Source organism: Gobio gobio, assembly GCF_949357685.1.
Source record: "Gobio gobio genome assembly, chromosome: 2".
NCBI classification, from domain to species: domain Eukaryota; kingdom Metazoa; phylum Chordata; class Actinopteri; order Cypriniformes; family Gobionidae; genus Gobio; species Gobio gobio.
The window spans coordinates 44788634-44813412 of NC_137098.1; the positions used below are offsets into that span (position 1 = coordinate 44788634).

At 37.3% G+C, this 24779-nt stretch overlaps 1 protein-coding gene across 15 annotated transcripts in view; it reads left to right on the forward strand.

The window, feature by feature from the left end:
- The window catches only part of madd (MAP-kinase activating death domain), a 72198-nt gene that overhangs the window by 14098 nt on the left and 33321 nt on the right, over positions 1-24779 (forward strand). For all 15 annotated transcript variants that reach the window (XM_079810493.1, XM_079810479.1, XM_079810486.1 and 12 more), the window contains exons 2-9: positions 5221-5433; positions 7037-7314; positions 7484-7817; positions 17169-17478; positions 20607-20738; positions 20824-20937; positions 21054-21134; positions 23758-23814. In XM_079810493.1, the coding sequence (XP_079666619.1) occupies positions 5375-5433; positions 7037-7314; positions 7484-7817; positions 17169-17478; positions 20607-20738; positions 20824-20937; positions 21054-21134; positions 23758-23814 (1365 nt within the window). In that variant the 5' untranslated portion in view covers positions 5221-5374. The remainder of the gene's footprint in view (positions 1-5220; positions 5434-7036; positions 7315-7483; positions 7818-17168; positions 17479-20606; positions 20739-20823; positions 20938-21053; positions 21135-23757; positions 23815-24779) is intronic.

The following is a 24779-nucleotide window of genomic DNA, read 5'->3' on the forward strand; positions in this document are numbered from 1 at the left end:
TGTTCTGAAGCCTTTTTTTTTTTTTTTTTTAATTATGCATAAACATTATTATCTCAAAAATACAAGCATGTACAAACATGTTGCTCACATATTATGGTAGCCCAGTTTGTGCTGAAAAGAGTGTAATTACACTTTTGCCATTAATATGTTTATAAGCAACTGAAAAATGCACAAATGTCAGAGCATGTCAAAACTTCTAAAGGGCCCCAAAACAGCTCAGACTCCTAGGGGTTAATTCTTTATATCTACTATTATACAATAGAATATAATGCTATAATATAATATTATATATCAATAATACAATATATTGTTAGTCCCGAGATTCTTCACGTTAGTGAATAAATACATAGATCCGCAATTAGCATTCGGATTCCCTAATGGTCTGGTGGTAGTCAGAACGCGTCAGAGGTTCCAGTTTCTATTCCACCATTGTGTTAGCCTGGCTCCGCCCTCCTACGTACTTCCGCTCATTTTTCATTTTCCTTCAATAGTCCGTCTAGGACTGCGGTTTATTCTCTGGTTTTCTCTGGTCAAATTTGAACAGGTCCAATCAGCGAACAGAGGGAGTGGCTGAGAACGATGGCGTTGATGTCGTGCGCTAGTTTGAGATGACATACATCACGACCAAACTTTAGTAATTGGTTATGGCAGGTCCAGAGTAGCTCTGGGCAGATCCAATAGTTTTAAAATTCAACAGAGTGCCCGCCTTCAAGGAAGTTAATTCTTGTCAATGGAGAGTGGCCAGACTCTCTGTACAAATTATATGTACGAGAGTCTGGTAGGACCAGGCTACCATTGTGTACTATAGTAGAACATTATGTACAGAGAGCAATATATACAGCTCTGGAAAAAAATAAGAGACCACTGCAAATTTTTCTTAAATCAGCATCTCTACATGTATGGCAGCCATTCCATTCCAGTGTCTGTTGAATTTCAACACAGGCACACCTCATTCTACTGAATTCTGCTGATTAGGTGATCACCTGAACCAAATCTTATTTAATGAGGAAAAGTATAAAAACCACAGCTGTGGTCATCACTATCCTCTTGCAATAGGACCAGCTGTGTGGCAAAAACAGTGCTAGTAGTACCTCAAAAGTAATTGGAATCAAAAAATAACTATTGACCATGCCAAAAGAGTTGAACCAGATCAAGACCCTGTCATGGCCAGCCCAATCTCCAGACCTGAACCCCATTGAAAACCTCTGATCAAGAGGATGGATGGTCACAAGCCATCAAACAAAGCCGCACTGTGTGAATTTTTCCACCAGGAGTGGCATAAAGTCTCCCAACATCAATGTGAAAGACTGGTGGAGGGCATGCCAAGACGCATGAAAGCTGTGATTAAAAATCAGGGTTATTCCACCAAATATTGATTTCTGAACTCTTCCTAAGTTAAAACATTAGTATTGTGTCGTTTAAAAATGAATTTTAACTTACTTTCTTTCCATTATTCAAGGTTTGACAACACTGCATCTTTTTTGTTATTTTGACCAATTGTCGTTTTCTGCAAATAAGTGCAATAAATGACAATTTGGGAATTGGGAGAAATGTTGTCAGTAGTTTATAGAATAAAACTAAAATGCTAATTTGACCCAAACACATATAATTACTGAATCCAGAGAAACTATTTTTTTCCAGAGCTATATTGATAGTTTGTTTTGTGATTTCACCGGAAAGAATAGTCTCTGCAACGGCATTAAGCGATTAAATTGAAGACTGCACGAGCCAAAAGAGAACATTCCGCCACTGATAACATTGGCAACAAACTCGCGGCAAACAATGACAAAATTTGCATTTAGAAGGCACAAGCGTTCAAAATGTACAGTCTCTCACTTCCGCCAGTATAGATCAACGATTTTGATGACATCACTGCACTTCAGCTTCTCATCAGTTTTTCTGTCCAATCAATGATACATAATACGGTCCAGATACATGATAGCACAGAGTGGATCATATGCATGAGTTGGCACAGACCACAAAACTTATCGGACCAATTCTACACAGAGTGCCGAGAGGAGAAAAGGTTAGACAGACTCAGCATTAGAAACAGCATAGAGATAAAAGTCCGGTGATCCATTATGTCCATTGTTTTACTTTAGTAACAGTTTCATATTAAATCTAAAAGGGGAACCTATTACACTGTCGCTGTCATAAGCTGTCAAATACGGCTTTACCAAGCTCAACGGCTTTGGCTGAGCTGTGATATAGACAAAACGCTATTGGTTATTTTAAAAAAGGTGAGAAGCTGCTTGATATGTCCCGCCCTGTCTTCCTTTTTCAATGGAAGTTATGTCAATACACTGAATAATGATGCGTGTTTGAGGCACTTCAGTGGGACTTGACAAACAGGAAAAACACTGCATAATGATGCCGTCGGAAGTCTTTTCAATCTACAAATCGCCATTTACCCTGGATTTACTGTAGTAACACTAACTGCACCATGGTATTGTGGCAGAAATGTGGGATATTCATATTTTATTTATATAACATTTTATTATATTATTAATGTAAACATGTATTAGTAATGGAATGTAATTTAGATAATGGAATATAATTACCATATATTTTGTGATTTAAGCTATATAATTTGTGCATTTATACTAAATGTATTTAGGCTACTGTTTTTCATACAAATACCATAGAAACCATAGTTACATTTTACCATGGTAGTAGTGATGTGCTATATGGGTCGTTTTAACTGTGGTTATCATGATCTAATTTGAATAAAACTCAAACAGCCAGAATGTTTAAATTTTACCATATAAAAATGAGGTTGTTACAATTTTTTTCAGATGTTACTGTTTTTGTTAATGAACATAAATTTACTTCTGCTACTACTACTGTCAACTCACTGTCAAATGTACATTTCCAAGAGACAAAACATGTAAAATGATTAATATTACATATTTTGTCTCTTAGAAATGTACATTTGACAGTGAGTCAACATGTAAATGATTAATATTGCAGCCTGCACTGGAAACTGTGCTGAAGATATGCATCATCAAAGTCAAGCAACACAAACCTGTTTCATGGACTTGAAACAGTCGTCTCCCGTTAGCACATGCAGAAACTAAGAAAATGAATTTTTCTATTAAGATATTTATTTTGTTAAGGAAACATGACCGGAAAAAAAGTGTAAAGAATTCCAATGGATTGTCATGTTGTGACAATAAAGTTTAAAACCACAATTAATGGTCTGGTTTTTACAACTTTTACTTGGGGGCAAAAAATCTGCCTTTAAAATTGAAAGAAATAAAGAATTTACATTTATTGTGATAATTATCGATATTGACTGATATGAAAAATTGTATCGTGATAATCTTTTTGGCCATATTGCCCAGGCCACGCTAAAGTTAATTTCTCCCAATTTCTCCTTTTTTTATAGTCCTACCATTATTTCTGGGATTTAGCTAACTCACCATGTTATACATTTGCATAATGACCACCTAACTGGCTGCTTTGGCCCGCCCTCAAAGAACAGTTGAGTAAGTAGTTTTGCTATGCCGAAGTGACGCAGTAAATATGTAAATATGAACTTGTAAATAATGTTTATATCATGCGTAATATAGCCTTTAATTATGAGCTGTGATGTCAAAAAATTGCCTCAAATCATTAAGCTTCTGAAGCAAAGTTAAGCAAAGATACAATTGTTTGTCGGATGTTGGGTGCAGGTATCTGTCTGTGTGTGAGAGCGTGATGGAGAAACTCTCTGCAGTGCAGATCATCCAGATCTTCACTTCAGATAAGCATTGACCCACTTTTGGGTCAATACAGAAAAAAAACACAGACACTGCAGTAAGACAGAATCTTCTTCTGAAACAGCATCTGGCTCTAATTTCATAATTATTCTTCTGTTTACGACCTTTCACAAGAGCGTCTTAATGTTTGCTTTAGTTAACAAAGTACAATGAACCAGAAACATGTCCTGCTTGAGTAAATTGCATGTTGATAGACGATACAGCTATTATTGACTTTTAGCAGATTTCATGAACAACAGTGATGTTAGTTAAAATGATATCGTCCAAACCTTTTCTTGGATGAAATCTGAGCTTGCTTTCGTTTGTATTTACAATTGAGGCATATGCTGATGTATGGCCTCTAACACATGAGGAACACAAATGGCAAATCCATGCGGTGAGGACACAGCTAGGCCCCAGTCCCTTTAGCTTATCAGAATGTGTGTTTGTGTGTGTGTGTATTTACATTTGCTGCTGAGCCTCCTGTCAAGATGTGTTAGAGAAGACTGCAGAGGCTTGGCTTGTACTGTGTGCTTTGTTTGACTGTATAGTTTTATGTCAGAAATATATGACTGGTACTGCCAGCCAGACACAAAATAGTTTTGGAATAAAAATACTTTGAGGTAGTGATGCACCAAAATCGACTGAATTCCCTGAAACGATGATGTTTAATTAGCTCTTATCTAGCAAAACAGTGAATATTTTGTGCACACAACATGGATAAGCCACAACAGATATATATATATATATATGTCAGCAGTGTGGACGCACTTCAACCATTACCAAAATTATTAATATGTTGTATTAATATGTAAAATTATACTCTGCTGAAATATCACGAGGAAGCTTGTTTCCAAAGAAATTTACTACGACTTGTTTGAATTTGGTTTCATTAAAAACTATTTTCAAGTGTAAAAAAATTGTCTGTTGGGCCATGTTTTTCATTTTTAAAGGTGTCGTAAGTGATGTTAGCCTTTCTGGAACTTCTGCCAGACTTAACTATTGTATTAGACACTCTCTCTCCTTGCGAAACTCTTTAAGGATACCATTAAAACGTTAAGCAAGAAAAACAAATAAAACTACTGAAACTGTATATGAAGCTGAAAATGCTGCTTAACACAAATGATCCACTATTAACTTTCCATAAATGGGCTGCCCTGTGTGCAAAATGATTGATTGACTGCCAGAAATCAGATCAGAGTCTACAAAGAATCTGACTGCATCTCGTCGTCATTTTTTATTTTATTTTACAGTTTATAAAGCCTAGGGCTGTCACAGATGATATTGTCAGCCGGTGATATTTCAGGACACCTATTTTAGTGATACTGTCAGGCAATGGGGATCTTTTCTTAGTGCCGATCCATTAAAAAAAAATTATTTAATGCACCTTTAAGCGTCGCAGTAGTGCAGAAGGTGTCACTGCAGATCAATTGTTGTGTGATGGATAACTTCTATAATGTTCGCTGTTACTCTTCTCCAGACCCCATTCCTGCACACCACAGACCGCAATGATTGGACGCTGCCAGCCTCGATCGTCCAACTCCTAGTTCTGCTGCACCTGATTGGACGACTTCCTGCCTGAGAGCTGATCGTTGCTACAGTTGCCATGACTTAGAAACCCTCCTGATACAGAGATGGAGAAAAAGAAACCATGCCCCCGCCTCCTGGACTACCTGGTAGTAGTTGGAGCCAGGTATGGAAGATTGTTCAGTGGTGTGTGGGTGTGTTTGTGTGTGCTTCTATAGGTGCTTAAGTAAATTGCAGAAGAATTGAATCGAAGGTGAACTGATTGTGTGTTTTGTTAGTACATGGCCTGTGCAGGTGTGTTACAGGTGCCCGGCCTCAGCTATACACTCTTAGTTAATGTTAAATGTGGTTGTATGTTATTGTCATCAGGTGTAGTTTTGACAGCAATTTACAATATGGTAGTGTTAATATGTTTGTGGAGCAGCTCCTGTCCTTTTTTTAGTATGTATGTGTATTCCAGTGTATATGTATGTGTATATGTACACGACCGTTTAAATGTTTGGGGTCAGTACATTTTTTTAAAATGTTTTTGAAAGAAGTCTCTTATTCTTGCCAAGGCTGCATTTATTTGATATTGTGATAGTTACATTTTATTGTGAAATATTATTACAATTTAAAATAACGGTTTTCTTTTTGAAAATATTTTAAAATGTAATTTATTCCTGTGATGGCACAGCCGAATTTTAAGCAGCCATTACTCCAGTCTTCAGTGTCACATGATCCTTCAGAAATCATTCTGCGGATTTGGTTTAAGAAACATTTCTTCTTAGTATTATTATTTCTTATAAGATTTTCTTTAAAATGTAAAGGGCTTTATAAATAAAATGTATTATTATTATTATTATTATTATTATCATCAATGTTGAAAACGTTTGTACTGCTTTTCAGGATTCTTTGATAAATATAAAAAAACAAAAACACAATTTTCAATGGAAACTTTTATAATAATGTAATAGTCTTTACTGTCACTTTTGAACAATTTAATGCATCCTTGCTAAATAAAAGTATTAATTTTAGTGCTGTGAATCGATGAAGCGCTGTCACGCGCATCTAATTTACTCACAAGTTCATTTAAGACATTATTTAACTCATTTAAGACCCCTATTATGAGAATACTCGACAAAACTGGCATTTTGACAAAATTCTCTGTGTTGTTGTTATTGCTTGTTCAAGAGCGAATGAGAACTCGATGTGTACACGAGACTGTGTGTGTGTGTGTGTGTGTGTGTGTGTGTGTGTGTGTGTGTGTGTGTGTGTGTGTGTGTGTGTGTGTGTGTGTGTGTGTGTGTGTGTGTGTGTGTGTGTGTGTGTGTGTGTCAAGGTGTCCCTCGATTAGCTTCCTAGGTGGTGAATCAGTATATCGTATACATGAATGTGTCCGACTCCCTGATCAGTGCCCTGACTACTGAACTAGGGAGCCGAATGAGACCGACAGACAGGACATTGACATACAGCGTGTTCTCTTTTGTCTTCTCGCGCTTAGATTGTTTAAAAGCATTTACATGAATAAGAACGTGATCATATAATGTAACGCTGGGCAGAAATGGATATAAAAACAGACTCTGCGTTATATATTTTTAATGCGTTAAACTGAAAAAAACGTAACTCGTAAGTTAACTCGTTAATTTGCCCAGCACTAATTCATTTTTTTTTTAAAAATCTAACTGACCCCAAACATTTGGATGGCAGTGTATATATAGCCATTGCACAAAGTGCATAAAAGAACAAGAACTAGGGCTGAGAAAAGTCTTTTCCCCTTTCCTAACCAGGCAACCCTGCAGCGATAGTGTGGCACAAACACCTCAGCTGCTGAGGCGCTATCCGCTGGAGGACCACAATGACTTTCCTCTGCCCCCTGATGTTGTCTTCTTCTGCCAGCCCGAGGGCTGCCTGAGCATCCGTCAGCGCCGGGTCAGCCTCCGCGACGACACTTCTTTTGTCTTCGCTCTCACCGACAAAGACTCAGGCATCACCCGCTATGGAATCTGCCTCAACTTTTACCGGTCTTTCCAGAAGGGCCACCACCGCCCACGAGCTGAAGGAAAAGGTCAGTGGTTATAGCAGTTCTATGAAGCGTAACCATTTTATCATCCTAATTAAACTGATTAGTGTCTTGGTTTTGGCAACTAACCATTTGTAACCCATCTTGAACATCACATATGGCTGTAAGGGTGCAGTCACGACATCATTTGTCCTGAATATTTTTCTTTATACAGGAGAAAAGGGCCCTTATGCAGACTCTGCAGTGGAGGCCACGGAGAAATCTGACCCCTCCACATTGACACTTCCAGGGGAATCTACGGTGCCCTCTGCAGGAGATGGGACTCTGCCACCAGGCGAGCCAGGCTGCATTGGAAAGTCTCCACGATCCAAACGCAGTGGCCGACTGGCACCACAGAACCGGAACAGCACATTAACGTCTCTGTGTATTCTGAGCCACTACCCTTTCTTTTCTACGTTCAGAGAGTGTCTGTATATCCTCAAGCGCATGGTGGACTGCTGTAGCCAGCGGCTCAACCAGAGACCCGGTGCTGCCAAGTCCACACAGCGGTGAGAACAGCCTTTTTTATTCTTTTCTGTGGATTATGTAACTTTACCCTGAGATTTAGCAAGATAATACTGCACAGAAGCGACTTCTAATGACCGCAATGTTTTGCAATATCTTAAAGGAGATGTGTGTGTCAAATTCTGTGGTGGTGCCAGAAGATGCTATATCTAACACCATCACAACTGGCAACATTCTGCCTCTGTGTTTACAAGTCCTGTTACTGCCTGCATTCCATTTTTGTTTACTCTTTTTGAGTTAGTTCACATAAAAAAGGAATTTCTAGTGATGCAATGAAATGAAAATTCTGGACCCACTGGGTTGAAATCTGAAACTCTTCGTCAGTTTTATTACTGTTTTAATATTAACTCTTTCCCCGCCCTGTTTAAAAAAAATTGGGAGAAAAAAGCAACATTTTGAGAAAATCACGTTTTTGTCGAAGACTACGTCTGGATCAGATTCTGTAGATGATCAAAACAGATGGAGTCAGTGTTGGGTGTAACTAGTTACTGTAATTTAATTACTTTTTACATACTCTTTATTTTTTCTGTAATTACAGTTGTTTCTGATGTAATTGAATAGATTGTCCAACAAATATATAATACAATAGTGGTATTAATATCCAAAGTCTTTAAAATGCATGTTTTTATGTATCCTTCTCACATTTGTAATACTTTGGTCGGTTAATAAGAATAATTTATGTAGTTTTATGTTATTTCTTTGAATTAATTAAAAGAGTAGTTTCATGTCTATCCTTGAATTTCTTAAAGTCGAGGTTGATATAGGATTTAGAAAGTACTTTTTGGAGAGAGTAATTTGTACAGTAATCTAATCACACTATTGAAGATGTAATTAGTAACTAGTAATGAATACTTTTTTGGAGTAACTTACCCAACACTAGATGGAGTAGATCGAGTACATCAACACCCCCAAAGCTTCACAGTCCTAACCACTTCCTGGGTCAACATTTCACTCAGTAACATTTGGGCGTTTTGATTTATATGTTGTTTTTTGTTGATGATCACATTATTTTTCAAATGCATCTGCTTAATATGATATTGCTAATTTCTGCTTCTTTTTCCTGTGTTTTGATCTGGCGATACTGTTCTCATTCAAATATTTTCTCTCAAATCTCACTCATCTTGTGCACTTTAAAATCTGGCATGTCGTGATACGTGAGCGAACCCGTTAAAGGAACACTCCACTTTTTTTGAAAATAGGCTCATTTTACAAGTTTCCTAGAGTTAAATAGTTGAGTTTTAGCCGATCTTTGTATCTGGCGGTAGCACTTTTAGCATAGCTTAGCATACATCATTGATTCTAATCAGTCCATTAGCATCTCATTCAAAAAATGACCAACGACACTTTCAATATTTTTCCTATTTAAAACTCGACTCTTCTACGGTTACATCGTGTGCTAAGACCAACTGAAAATGAAAAGTTGCGATTTTCTACACCTATATGGCTAGGAACTTCTTTCTCATTCCTGCGTAATAGTCGCGGATCTTCGCGGCCATACCATGGCTGCAGCGGCGCAATGATTCGTTGGTATTCTGTGAAACATGGTGGTAGTATACACCTTCGACTTACTATCACAGCCCTTTACAACACACAGAACCATGGCTAATCACACAGGTAAATCCACAACACAATTTGTCGGCTGCAAGCCTGAAACTTTCTCTGCAACTACACGAACTTAGTGCCGGTCACATTGAAAGTTACCTAGCTGGGGGCTACTTTCAGGCGCTGTAATATCATTGCGCTGCTGCAGCCATGGTACTGCCGCAAAGATCTGCGACTATTACGCAGGAATGAGAAAGTAGTTCCTAGCCATATAGGTGTAGAAAATCGCAACTTTTAAATTTCAGTTGGTCTTAGCACACGATGTAACTGTAGAAGAGTCAAGTTTTAAATAGGAAAAATATTCAAAGTGTCTTTGGTCTTTTTTATTTAACTCTAGGGGACTTATTTTCAAAAAAAGTGGAGTGTTCCTTTAAGGTTTCTTCTTTTCCTATATGTTGGTATTTTACATTAAATAACAAAGAACTTGTCTCATGTCACATAATTGAGCAACATGAATATGAGAAGATAATGAAATAATTCAATTTTGAGGGGTGTATTACCTCTTTAAATACATTATGCAGGGAATGCCATAACGGCTCTATGTTGTTAGATCCTGTATAGTGTGCTGATGATTTTATAAAAGAAAATCACAAGTGGAATGATGTGTGATAGCCCTTATGACTCAGAGAGAGGGATGAGTGAGAGGAAAGGAGTGTGAAGATGAGTGTTGGTATGACAGGGGCTGGGATTGTGTGAAGGAGAGAGGGGCTGTTTTTTTCTTTCGGAAAGGTTGTGCAAGCGGTCTTGCAGCGTGGTTCTCCACTCCACACAGGAGTGGTTTCAACAAGATCTCATTCACATATCACTGTGGTAACGGTAACTAAATCCTTGAGTGTCTATTGGTAAACAATCTGCATGATAGCACTCTGCTGCAGATCAATAAGCATTGAGTAGAAGGATTTTTATCTCTATGATTTCCTCAGCAAAGTCTATTCTTGCGTAACCTAGCAACCACATCCACCACGAGCCACAGTCGCGCTTGCAGGCCTCAATTTGTTTGCAGTTGAATTGTCCTGCCAAACCCCTTTTATTTGCTTCCAAGTGTGCAGATTTATTTAACCAGTATAGCAGCCTGTGTTGAGTGTTCAGATATGAAGTTCATATTCCACGTCGATGCAATGTTTTATCTTTTTATCTTAATTTTCTTGCTAATTCAGTAGATTTTTTTTGGATCATCTGCATTTCAATTCGAAATGTTAATTAAGCATTTAATTCAGTTTTGAAAATAAAGGAGTGGAAAAACATCTGCGATGAGATGAAGACTCCAGTCAAATGAGAAACAATTTTATTATACAGTGGGTAGAGTCACGTCATCTTGAATATGTCAAGATCACATGACTCACTTTTTCAGAAACCCTCAGTTATTGGACACTTTTGCTTGTGATATTAATTATTCATGGTTGACTGGAAATGGAGTAATTCTACAATGGCATCTGCAACCTCAGCTACGTTAGTCCATAGCTAGTGAATAATCATTCTATAAAGACCCATTCACACCAAGGACAATAACTATAACGTTTCAATAATTATTCTAATTAAATGAGAATAGGGAAGTCCACACCACAGCTGTAACAATAATGACACAGAGGAGCGATATAGTTAAAATCCCTTTCAAAAACATTTTTTCCCTACCTGATGAATGATAAATCATTTACAGCCAATTAGAATCCACCCAACATTATTGGACATTATCATTGTAGTTGTGACCTAGTGTGAATGGGCCTTAAAAATTAAGTATGTATGCGTTTTTTGTTGTTTTCCTTTGATGGAGGCTTAAAAGTACTGATACAGCATCAGATTTCTTTCAAGCAAGGTTGTGACCCACCAAGCTGATGTTCAGCCAGAGTTGGGCCGTCAATGAGCATCTGTCTGGTCGAGTTTGTGGTGTGTTCCTCACATCGGCTGTAGTTGGATCCCCGTCGATGACAGTTCAGATGATTCAGCATGTTGAATCGCTGTTGGTGCCGGTTAGATGATGTTTGATCAGTTTAGCGAGCGAGTCAAAGGAAAAGTAATAAAAGCAAGAAGTCAAGACCGTAGGTATAGACACTAAACAGATGGCTGTTCTAATTTTACGTCATCTTACCTGAGCATAATACTTTCATAACAACATGAGCTGCCTGGAATGAAGAAAGTTATCAGAGTGATTGATATTCAAAATGGTAAGCAAGCGCTGTTTGGTTTATGGTTTGTGTAGGCCTAGTTTAGGTTTCCCTTTGTTCCGGTGTGTTCAAGCACAGCTTTTTGACCTAGACACACAAGGCAAAAACACAGGCTTTTGTGGCGACTAGTTTTTTTTACTGTCAGCTTGTTGTGTCACAGCCTTTAGACTAATCTCAGCCATGAAAACAGACACACAGCATGAAACTAAAGTTTTTTTTTTTATAAAAATGAATCACACTTCAATCAAAATCAACCAACGCATAATCGTGGTTGGGGTGGGCGATATGACCAAATTCTTATTTCACGATATGAGAAATTTTATTTCACGATAATATATACATCACAATATAGTTATTTTGTTTTATTTTATCTAATTTCTGTTAAAAATAAGAAACAAGAAGCAAATACAAACAATAGGACGAATACAATATAACAAATGAGAATTAAAGTTTTCAGGTACAATAAGTTTATTTAAAAAATAGTTAGAATTAGTACAGATATTTAATAGATAAGTAATAAAATATATATTGCATTTATAACTCTTTTTAACATCAAGCACGTCCCGCTCTTTATATTCTCATTCATGCATTTTATCACTCTGAAATTTTATTTATTATACACTCTATATATTTACATACTACAATATACAGGATATAGCAAAATCTCTAATGATATACATTTTATATCGTGGTGACGAGATATATATATATATATATATATATATATATATATATATATATATATATATATATATATATATATATATATATATATATATATATATATATATATATATATCGTCATACCACCGAGCCCTAATTGTGCTGTGCTCTTTCCGGTCATAAACAGCCTACATTTTTGGCTAATGGACTTCATTACTTGGTGCTTAGTTTATTCTTGTGTTGTGCCTAAGCACACCCTAATTTATTAATCAGAGTGCCTACCTACTTGGCTGTCTCAAGCATGTGGCCTTATGTCACATTACAGTGAAAATTTCAAATAGAAATGACTCAGACACCATGTGTATATATGCCACTATAGTGACTTTGCAGTGAGTATGTTTTTAAAGACCATTTCTGACTCAGTCATCATGTTCTCTCAGTACTGCAGTGACCTTGGCTTTACAAACGTTTGTAGCCTTTCAGTATGCACGACTCAACCTTGTAATGACAAACCACACCATGCGTCATACTGTTCTCAACTGGGCTACTCTGTGTGAGAATAACCATATGCCAGTCCAATGGCCTAATCAACAAACCAGAAATCATTTTTCACTTTATCTGCACACTTAAACCCCTAAAGCAACTCAGTTAAATTTCAAAGAATCAAAGTTAGAATTCCATATATGTGAAGAATCTAAATAAAATATTGGAGTCAGTAAGAATTTTTTTTTGAACTTTTATTTAGCAAGGACACATTAAATTAATCAAAAGAGCCAGTAAATACTAAATGCTTTTCTTTTGAACTATTTATCAAAGAATCCTGAAAAAAAGCATCACGGTTTCTACAAAAATATTGAGCAATGTTACTATAACACAAAGTCAGCATATTAGAATGATTTCTGAATGATCATTCTAGTAGAAATGAGAAAATTCACAATTTGCAATCACATACATAAATTTCATTTTCAAGTTATTGTAATAATATTTCATAATATTACGCATTGTTTTACTGGACATATTTTTAATAAAATAAATGTAACCTGGTTGAGTATACAAGACATCTTTCAAAAACATTTTTACGAAAATCTGCCTGGCCCCCAAACTTGTAAGTGGTAGCATATGTTTATATTTATGCCTAGTTCTAAAATATTTAATTGGGTAGATTTTTGCTCTTTTTGAGTGGAATCTTTTATTACTTATCTAGTTATTTAGTTTGAATGATTGTAAAAGTCAAAAGGTGCAGGAGCAATGTTTAACTAATATGCATATTCTGATATTACATTAGCATCATACTTCAGTGCAGAACTGTGGTTGGCTAGAGAGTCAATATTCATTAGCATTCATGTCCCTCAACAGGCCTGTCTTAATATGCAACTACACCACATATTAATAAAGATGTCTTAGTGGTTTTGACACCTCAAATTGACAGTGAAGGGCAAAAGATAACGACGGGTAGAGTGCGAGAGAACAAAAATGTTAAGAGCTAGAGAGTGTTTGGATCTGGTGGAGACAGGCTGTGTGACAGATTGAGGCCACTGACTGTAGAGCAGCTGTGAGAAGTGGGAGTTCTCAGATGAACCAATTATGACTTACTGCAGTACCTCTACTCAGCCCACACAACCATAGTCTGGCCTGTCTGGATCTGTGTTATGACACTGTGTTATGTAGGCCTAAATGATTGATTGACCTGAAAAGCCTTGACAAACTAAAACCATTGTTATAAGCAAAATGGAAATCATAATTGCTGGTCTTCATTTATAATCTTTGATCATATTTACCAGGGATGCCAATAATTCTGACCACAATTATATATATATAGTGGTCAGAACTATTGGCACCCCTGGTAAATAGGATCAAATATGGCTGTAAAAATAAATCTACATGTTTATCCTTTTGATCTTTCATTTAAAAAAAATTCACAAAAATGTAAATGATTAAAAAAAAGTAAAATATTTAAAAAGTGGGGGAGAAATCACATTATGAAATAAATGTTTTTCTCTAAAACATGTTGGCCACAATTATTGGCACCCCTAAACATTTTTATGAGTAAAATATATCTGGAGTATATTCCCATTAATATTTACATTTCTTAGCACACCAGGGTGACTAGGAACATGAAATTGCCCAGCTATGACTTCTTGTTTCACATGAGTATAAATACATGGGAAACATAAAGGCCAAATTCCCTTAAAGCTGCAGTCTGTAACTTTTTTTTTTTTTTTTTTGGTTAAAAATGATCCAAAATAAATTTGAGCAAGTACATAACCAGTAGGGCTGTGCAATTAATCGAATTTCGATTTCGATTTCGATTTTGCCTCCCAACGATCACCAAAATAGTACAATCGAGAAAAAACGATTATTTTGCCTTGCGTTCTGAATGAAACGCGCACGCGCTCATCCGCCCCTCCCGAAGCCATAAACTTTCTCAGATCGGGAGTCTCGTGTGCATATCATCCGCTGGAATTTAAAAACTCGGCGCGAGTAAAGATGGCAGAAGGAGGGCAGTTACAGCAGCGTTTGCTGAGCAAAAAAGGCAAAACCAACTCCGTTGTCTGGGAACAGTTTGGCTTCGAGGAATCAGACGACGAGCAGAAACATGCTACGTGCAAGATTTTCTACATGGTAGTGGCTGCAACGCAAGGGAACACCACGAATTTGTTTAACCACTTGAAAATTAAACAGAGTGACCTATGACAATCTAATAAAGAAACAAAAACTGACGAGAGCAGGGGTGCCGTGTAAACGTCCTTTTTTCCCCTTATATTTCTCAAATAATTCTCTCTTTGTAAACTTTGTTCAATGCATGCGAGTGCTGCCGTATGTTTGAATATGACCAGTCGTTTTCGCCGTCATCACCCGGGTTTAGTGCCAGAAGAAATGAATGAGAAGCCGCGCGCGCTGTCAGGAAATGTATCTCTGTGCGCTCATCCGAGAGCGCGCACACGTCTCACAGCGCGCAAATATTGAGTTCTCATTCAAGTCTTGCTCTTGAACGGACAAACTCACACAAAACGTATGTCAACATGTCCATCTTGATGAGTATTCTAGCAGACATAGTCTGTATATGCCTTAAGTGAACTTTATACAGTCGATAAAGACGACGCATATCCGATCCGGATTGAATAGCTTTTGTAAGTTTAATAGGATTCATCTTTAATTTATGCACTCAAATATGCAATGTTATTTTACATTTGAGACATTTCTGTACCTGAAAACTAATGTTAGACGTACCTGAAAAGCATATCTAGCCGAACCATATTGTTGATCTTATTTATTTGTGATTATCATTTTTACGTGAATGCTTTTATACTTTGATTTGAATATGTTATATTATTTATTTTAATAGTTAAAAAAGTACAACAAATGTTACAATTTCAATTGAATTGTTGAAAGGTGTATTTTTAATAAATACAACACATTCCCAAAGTCATGTGAAATAATCGTGTTACATAATCGTGATTTCAATATTGACCAAAATAATCGTGATTATGATTTTTTCCATAATCGAGCAGCCCTAATAACCAGCCAGTGTTCTCCTTACCTTAGCCCGATTCACAACGGTAAGCTTGTAATAATGTTATAATTTATAATTTCAAGAAAAATCCTCCTTGCTCATCCAGAAACAAACTATATAACAAACAGCATATTCAGTTGTCAGACACGACTGGAACTTCAAAAGGGACCTGGTTCTATTGCCAGATGAAACTTTTTGGCTGCAAACCCACCATGGGTTTGGTGCAAACAAGGATAAAGAGAACCCCATTCCTACGGTTAAATATACAGCTTGATTTAATTTTTTTTGCTGGAGGTCCTGGACATCTTGTTCAGATGCATGGTATCATGGATTATAGTGAATACCAACAGATAAAAAATCAAAACCTGACTGCTTCTGCTAGAAATCTTATAATGGGCCATGGTTGGATCTTCCATCAGGAAGACACAAAATCAACACAAAAATGTGTCACTGAACACAAAATGAAGCTTCTGCCATGGTCGTCCCAGTCCCCTGACCTGAACCCTATAGAACATGAGTGGGGTGAACTGAAGAGAAGAAGCACCAACATGGAGCTGTGAATCTGAAGGATTTGGAGAGATTCTGTATGAAAGAATGGTCTCTGATCTCTTGTCAGGTGTTCTCCAAATTCATCAGGCATTAGAGAAGAAGCGCTGTTATCTTGGCAAAGGAAGGTTGCAAAACATATTTAATAAAAGGGTGCTAATAATTATGGTCAACATGTTTTGGAGAAAAGCATTTATTTCATAATGCGAATTTTTTTTTATTTTTTTTTATTTTTTATTTTTTATATATATAGATGGATGTACTTTCTTCTCTGTGGTGAAAGATGTATCTGTTGTGTTCTATTTGTAACCACAACAAAGCGAGTTTGCATATTCACATCATTCACAAGTTTTTCATGACTGTCATCTGACAACCGGAGTGCCAGTCTGGAGCTATTCACATCAGAGAAGAAGGCGTTTTTTGTAAATTATTATTATTGATCTTGATTTATATGAGCACTGTGTGCATGTTATGGCGTCATCTAGTGCTTCTAGAGCTTTTGAACTGTGTGCCTGATCACTGCGGTACCATCATTTTACTTAAAGTGATTAGTAGTTTAATCCTGAACCATAGATGCCAGCTGCTTCTGTTTTTGTGCTATTTCTGTCCTCCAAACACTAGAATAGTCCACTGAATCAAAACAATGCCTTAATGTACTGGACAGTTTGAAAACCAATGAACAACAATTAAATGTTTAAAAATTCAAGGAATGAAATAGAAATTTGCAGCAATATGAACAAAGATAAATGAAAGGGGAAGAGAGCTTGTCATACTTATACTTGTACTTTTGAACCTGATCCAAATAATAGAAAAATGTACACGTGTATGTGTGTATTTCTCTCCCCCAGGGACACAATGTGGCGTGTGTTCACAGGCGCTCTGTCTATTGAGGAAAAAGAGAAGGGCAGTCAGGTGCTACAGGACCTGAAGGAGATTGAATCATGGGTATATCGGCTGCTGCACTCCCCAGTGCCTGTCGCCGGTCAGCGACGTGTTGATGTAGAAGTGCTGCCCCACGAGCTGCAGCCTGCACTGGCCTTTGCCCTTCCAGACCCGTCCCGCTTCAGCATTGTAGATTTCCCTCTCCATCTGCCCCTGGAGTTGCTGGGAGTTGATGCTTGTCTGCAGGTCCTGGCCTGCATTCTGCTGGAACACAAGGTATGGATGGCCAGAGGAACACTACCAACTCTATCAGATAGCATAGGCCCATGGATTACCATATTTGTGTACTCTATTAATGGTACTCAAAGATACATCAAAGAACATGGTACCACTATGGTAAATGTCCAGAAATACCATGGTACTTTTTTTACATGGTACTTTGCGACTATGCTTACATGTTCTTCACTGTATACGCATGCACCATATACCTGTACCTTATCCGTTATTAGAATCAATATTAGACATTTTTTAATTTATCAGTATCAGTCAATATTGGATATTTAATTGTTTACGCTCATTTCCCCTATTTTTCATTTAGATTACCTTTGCATTAGTAATTTAATAACACTGTTAAATATAAGAGTTTTATACTCATATTATTATGTAATATTATTATACTCAAAATGAATTTTCAATTTATCTAGACAACATATTTTATTTGATAAAATTTAATACAAAATTCTAGTATTGACCATTTATTATATCATATCTTGTTATTATAGCATGAACACGATTATCAGCCAGATCATACTAGTGCTTCCCAAACCGGGTTATGTGTACGCAAACAAAATGCTGAGTTTTGCCATTCTGCCCCACCTTAAAATAACATTAAAACTGAGCAAGTATTTCTAAAAGGCTTAAAATGCCATAAAAGGTCAAATACATGACATCCAATCAAATTACCTTATCTTTTGCGGTCAAAACTAACTGCATCCACACAAGCAGCGTGCATATAATTGCTTGCAGAGTATGCTGCCTTAGCAAATCGCACTACATTACTGCCATTCTCGACAATGCACCTTTGTAAAAGTCGTGTTTTAGCAATTGCTAGCATGAAGAACAAATATAGACACAGACTGTGTATAGAGATCGATTTAAGACAAAAAAAAATGTTTCCCCAAATAACCACACAAATGCAAATGTAACATTGATTTTATACAACAGTTCAACAGACAAAAGGGTAATATTAAAGTGCCCCTATTATGCTACTTTAAAGTTAAATAATTTAGTTTTGTAGGTCCTACAACAGGTTACATGCATCAAAGGTCAAAAAACACTTTCATTTTCTCATAATATACATTACACATCACCACAATGTTCAATGATTCTCAAATGACTCGATGGATGAATCAGTCTCTCTAAATCCCTCCTTTCCACGAGCTACTCTGCTCTGATTGGTCAGACGGCCCAGTCTGTTGTGATTTGGTCTTCTGCTTACAGCGCGTATTTCGGAAACAAACGCCCATTACCATAACTGAACTCCAGCTCCGTCCAGAGGCTTCCAAAAGCTTAGCGATTGTACACACAAGGATGACGTCGATTTTACATCAAATCCCAGCGCAAGTCCGAATTGAAGTTTACAAAACATATCTTGCTCCATCCTTTATCTTTACTCAAAGGAGTAAGAATTACAGACAATCTGCATGAATAGACACAGTTTTAGGTAATAATGCAGCCCACAGCGGATTTACAGTAGTATTTCAGTAAGACAGTTAGGGATGTCACGGTACCAAAATTCCAGTAGTCAGTACCAATACCATAAAAATGTTATTCGGTACCACAGCTAAATGTTGTTGTTTTTTTTTTGTTTTTTTTTACTATTTTTAAAAAATTTATTAAATGTATTAAGTTTATTAATTATGATGATAATCATTATAAGTAAATAATACAAACATTTAAAGGCTGTATGCTGTTTAAAAGTAAACATTGTTTATAAAAAAAAGATCAAGTGAAAAATAATCAACCATCTAGGCATAATTTTTATTATTAGTAGAGACGTATTGTTATTACATATAGCTAAACTTACTGTAGGCTACAACAGTAGCCTGATATATTCTGTCAATTACATTTTTTTTAAACCAAACTTTTATTTTAACGGGTTGCCGTGAAGACCTATGAGTGTCTGTGTTCATGATATGACAGTTTTCTCAAATGAAACGGTAAATTTTAATGAAGTGAAGGTTTATGCGTTCGTGTCCTCATATAGTGATACACGGCCCGCGCCTCTGCGCGCCGTCATTCACACATAGACGCAGAACGTGGACGAGTATTATTTAATTCGTATTTTGCAGTTTAATATTCAAAGACAGGGCCGTGCACAGGGGGGTGGCCCGGTGGCTAGAGCCACTGCCCCTCTGCCCTCATCAGCTGAGGTGTCCCTCTCGCAGTCTATGGTCGCTACCCATCCCCGCTAAAAATGTTTTGTTTTCCCTCCGCTAAAGACCCACTGATTCCGCAAATCCACTCCGGTGTTTTCCCGCTCGCTCGCCAGCATCACTCAGAGTCTGTGCGCGGAAATCTGGAAAGCGAAGGCGACAGTTCCAGAATGTCGTCGCATTAACAGTATGCATTACAATCCGCGGAATTAGTAATTTGGTAGTTTGTTTTTGTATTTCTGTCTGTATTATTTTTCTCCTGATCTTCTAATACTTGTACAAAATACACGTTCTTGGTAGAGAATTATAATTCTTGTCTAATCAATTTTTTGGGTATTGCGCATAATTTTACTCATATTTTTTATTTATAAAAGTAAAAAATGCATTGGAAAATCAATTTAAGGAAACAATATTGTCCCTTAATGGAAAAGGTGTGACTGCAGTCTTAGTAGAAGTGGGGTTACGGTATGCAGAAGTATGTTAAACACAGGTTTTATATATATATATACTCAATGTAAATTCACTTGTAGCATTTTTTAAATGTATTTTCATTAATGTTATTAATTAGTATGATTACCGATTTACGGTATTAACCTGCTTTTTCATAGTGCATTGCTATTTTAAACTCACATAGCAGTAGTGTAATCTGAGCGTGTTGTATTTTTGGCTCTTGATATTTCACAAATATCCTTTAAGTTTTGTGCCATGCATAGTGAGAAGTACCAATGTACATTTGAATGCTGGATTTTTATTGGACAGGCTGACACTTGAGAGGAAGCAACAACATTTATATAAGGCAGCTTTTGAAATGTTTTTGCTTTTTGAAACTTGCTGTGTCATGGATTAGATTAGGTTAATGGTTGTCTGTAGATCTGCTGTTTCAGGTGGATCTAGTCTTTCTTCATTTTGTCTATGTGGGTCACACTGAGAGTGACAGGGAGATTTACTCTCACCCTCTGCTGTCTGTAGGTGGTACTGCAGTCCCGAGATTATAACGCCCTCTCAATGAGCGTCATGGCGTTTGTTGCAATGATTTACCCTCTTGAGTACATGTTTCCTGTCATTCCACTGTTACCCACCTGCATGGCCTCCGCAGAACAGGTAACATTACATCTTTTTTGTGCAGTTTGTGTATAAACAATGAAGCTCTCCTTATATCTGTCATACCCATCTCTTCCATTTCTAGCTCCTGCTAGCACCCACTCCATATGTCATTGGTGTGCCTGCCAGTTTCTTCTTGTACAAGACTGATTTTAGGATGCCTGATGACGTTTGGCTTGTGGATCTGGACTGCAACAAGGTGTGTTGTCTATTTACACGATCTGTAACTACCCAGACAGGGGTTTTTGGATTCTAACATGTTGTAAATTGTGCATATAGCAGTCTTATGTAGGTTGTATATCTTTATCCCTGTAGGTCATTGCTCCAAGCAACGCAGAATTGCTCCCTCCCCTTCCTGAACCCGAGGCCTCTGAGCTGAAGAAACACTTGAAGCAGGTAAATGAACCAGATGTTCTCATCTCCTCTAAGGAGCCCTACCATTAACTGTGAATCTGAAGTGAACACTAACTGGATTCTAGAAGCAATTCATAGTAATTATGCTGTCATCTAGCAGCTGCTGTAAACATGACTAATTATAATAGTGCAATTTAACCAAGGAGAAGGCTGACAATGCAAAGATATTTTTAAACTCTATCATTTGAAGCCAAATGCAGACAGAAAATTTGACATTTTCTGATGTTCCTAGAGTTTGATTACCAATTCATAATTTAGTTGATCACTTATGTATTGTAATGACTGTATATTCTCCCCCTTTTTTGTTCCAGCTCTTGGAGGTAATACGTTTTGAGTTTCCCCATCTATAGACTTGAGAAAAGTGCTCTAGTTTTCTCACTTAACCCTTTGCAATCCCACATAGACCCTTATCTAGAGCTTCTGACCTGATTCTGGGCACCTCTGAGCTTAAGCAAACCCTATTAACATTTGACTGTGTTGTCATCAATCATTGTCATACATTGACAAATTCTGTCTTTCCTCATGCCTCTTTAATATAGACGCATTTATTTTGACCACAATCTGTTGTCTTTGTGTTTGTTAGTCTGCAGCAGAATTTCTCAGCCAAATTGATTTACTGTTTTGTTTCATCTTGCATCAAACATAATTGTCATGCTGTCATTGTAATATCTCAAGCCAAAAAAGTCAATACACTGAATCATCAGTCATGAGTCATGACTCTTCATTCGCCATTATGAATACCCATTAATCAGGTCCTAATCTTCAGATCATAATTGTTTTGAAACCTGACGTAGATTGAAGGTCATCTTTTTCAGTGGTTTACAGACATGCAGTAATGCCCTGTAATTCATAAAAAAATTAAGACACACCGTTGTTCAAGACTTCCATGAGCCAATATGGAAATGTATATTTTTCTTGTCACTGTCATTCGGTGCTATTGCTCGCTCCGTTTAGCTTCAGATATCAGGGAAATTTGTAACATCCTTAATATCACTCTGTTCACTTTAATACACATTTAATACATGGGGATGGCGTGACATCACCAAAAAGAGTATCCTGCTTCACTTTTTGTTTGTTGAAAATCCTGTTTCACTTCTAAAAAACAAAGCATCACATTAATGAAGTAAAAGTAAAATAGGTTGAGATTTGCATTTCATCTTGACAAACACCTCCCAAATATGGTTTAAAGGGGTGATGAATTGAGAAATCAACTTTCCTTTGAGCCTTTGATATATAAAAGTTCATCGTGATATAAGAATATCCTGTAAGTTTCGGAGCTGAAAACTTCCTTGTTAGTCAAAGAAAAGCTTTTATTGACACCAGGCCCAAAAAAAAGCTTGATCTCAGAATATGTCAACCATTGAGGTCATAAAATGCAGAAACGCTGCCTCAACAGATAAATATGTATGCCTGCTTCTGTAGCCCCGCCCACTGACTCGTGGAGCTAAACGGATCGCGCTACCGAGCAATAAACATGCCGGTTCCAGCTCAAGTGCGTAAAACATGGCGGGTTTGTTCCTTCATTTCACTGCGGAATCATTTGTAAACAAGATACAAGTCGAGACTGGATTTGCAGACATATTGCGACTAAAACACAATGCTGTACCTTCTATATTGGATCCGACAGGAATGGTGCAACACACTTATGTGAGTAAAACATGTTTTTTATATGTGTTAGTATTACATTGTTACAGATCGTTTGAAATCTATTGATTGCATACCTTAGCACGCGGTCACAGGCTGGAGATTCCTCTATTTGAAGTGTTATTACTTCATTCGTGATCATACTCAGACTTGTAACATTATGGGCCAGGGCTCGCAAAGGCCAACGTCCCGGGGCTATGTGTTTTTCAGACGGGCTATCTTAAATAGTGAAATTACATTCCTTTCTTGCGCGCGCGCGTGTGTGTGTGTTGTGTGGACACGGTTTGCGGTTATATTGATCGGGTGGGCCAAGTAATAAAAAAATAACATTCCAATCAATCGCGGGTGGATGAGAGATTTGTGTTTGAAGATCATTGTGTTTGTTTGATAAAGATATTTTGCGAGTCCTGTGAGCGTTTCCCCAGACGATTCCCACATGTACTGAGGGGAGCTGAAGCTCATTAAATATGTGAATCTTATCCAATCCTAGCCGTGGGCGATTACTTCCAAATCTTCAGCGCAGCACGCCCATCAAATCCGAGCATTTCTTCAGAGAGCCTCAAAACCAAGGCAGAAAATAGCCTATTACTTATTCATTATGATGTTTTTGAATGTAAAAACCACGCAAACGTCATAAGTTGACCTCAGACGACAGTATAAAATTTTTTAAAAAGCCAGTTCGTGACCCCTTTAAGTTTTGCACACATTCTCCAGACAAGTTTGTGTGAGATCTGCTTCCCTTTCCACCTCATAATCAGCTGGTTTTCTTCTGATTTTTATTTCCTGTTTGCACTCGTACTGTCCAGTTAATGGTGTGTTGTGTCCTTCTCTATTTGTATCTCTGTGTTTTTTCTCCTTCCTTGAATTGTCGCCACTCACTTTTTGGTCACATGATTTCCTAAACTTTCTCAGTGACAGGTAGTCATGTGACATTGCCTCCATGTTTTCTTGTGTCCTTCAGTGTCTGGTAAGGTTGACTGTGATCACCCAAAAGCAGATCTTCGCCTCCGATTCCAAGGTTCACAAATCTTTGCATTTTGAATGTGCACGGAAAAATAACTCCTGTCTCTCCCCCCGTCATCAACACCCATAGACCTACGCAGACACTCTCTGTAACCTTAACAAACATTGAAGCCATACAGATACTTCTTTATTCTACACCCTTTGAATAAACACACTCAGAAACGCACACACTTGTGACTGTGTTTGCCTCCATAGCCTCTAACTCTCTACACTCTTCCTCCCCTTATTTCTGTGTGATGAAGGTCTTACAGAAGCCCCCTGTTTCTCATAGCACTATGTTTGGCTTGAGCATGTTCCAATGCAACTTCTCACTTACATTATGCTCATTAACCCAAAGCAAAAGGAAAAAGAATCATTGTAATCAGCTGGAGCGGATGATGCAATTGGTTTGATCAAATGGCGTGACAAACACAGGGTCTGATGGAATGCCAATTGAGAGGCATTGAGTGAGCAATGGCAGAATTCCCAGAGTGCTTTGTTAATGGCTCTATGTGATGACCGCACCCTTCCCTCTAACATTTTGACTATTAAATTAAATCTTTGATGCAGCACCGTCGGTTCAGGCAATTACTTTCTCTCTCATCCTCTTTGTAACATTTTCAGAAGTTTAAAGGATTAGTTCACCCAGATATGAAAGTTCTGTCATCAGTTACTCACTCTCATGTCGTTGCAAACCTAAGAGACTTTCATCCATCTTCGAAACCCAAATGAAGACATTTTTAATGAAATCTGAGAGATGTCTGTCTTCATTGATGTCTTCATTGGTTCCACTTTGATGCTTCAAAAATTAGATCCATATGAATATTCAGAAGAGAAATGATGGCTTTACATGATGAATAGATCAGTTTTTCCCACAGGATTTTGTGAGACTGGTGGGTGGACCTCGGCCCCTTTGCAGGAAAATTTTGTACATTTTAAAGTTAAATTCATCAATCTGGTGCGCTTTGATGTGTTCAAAAT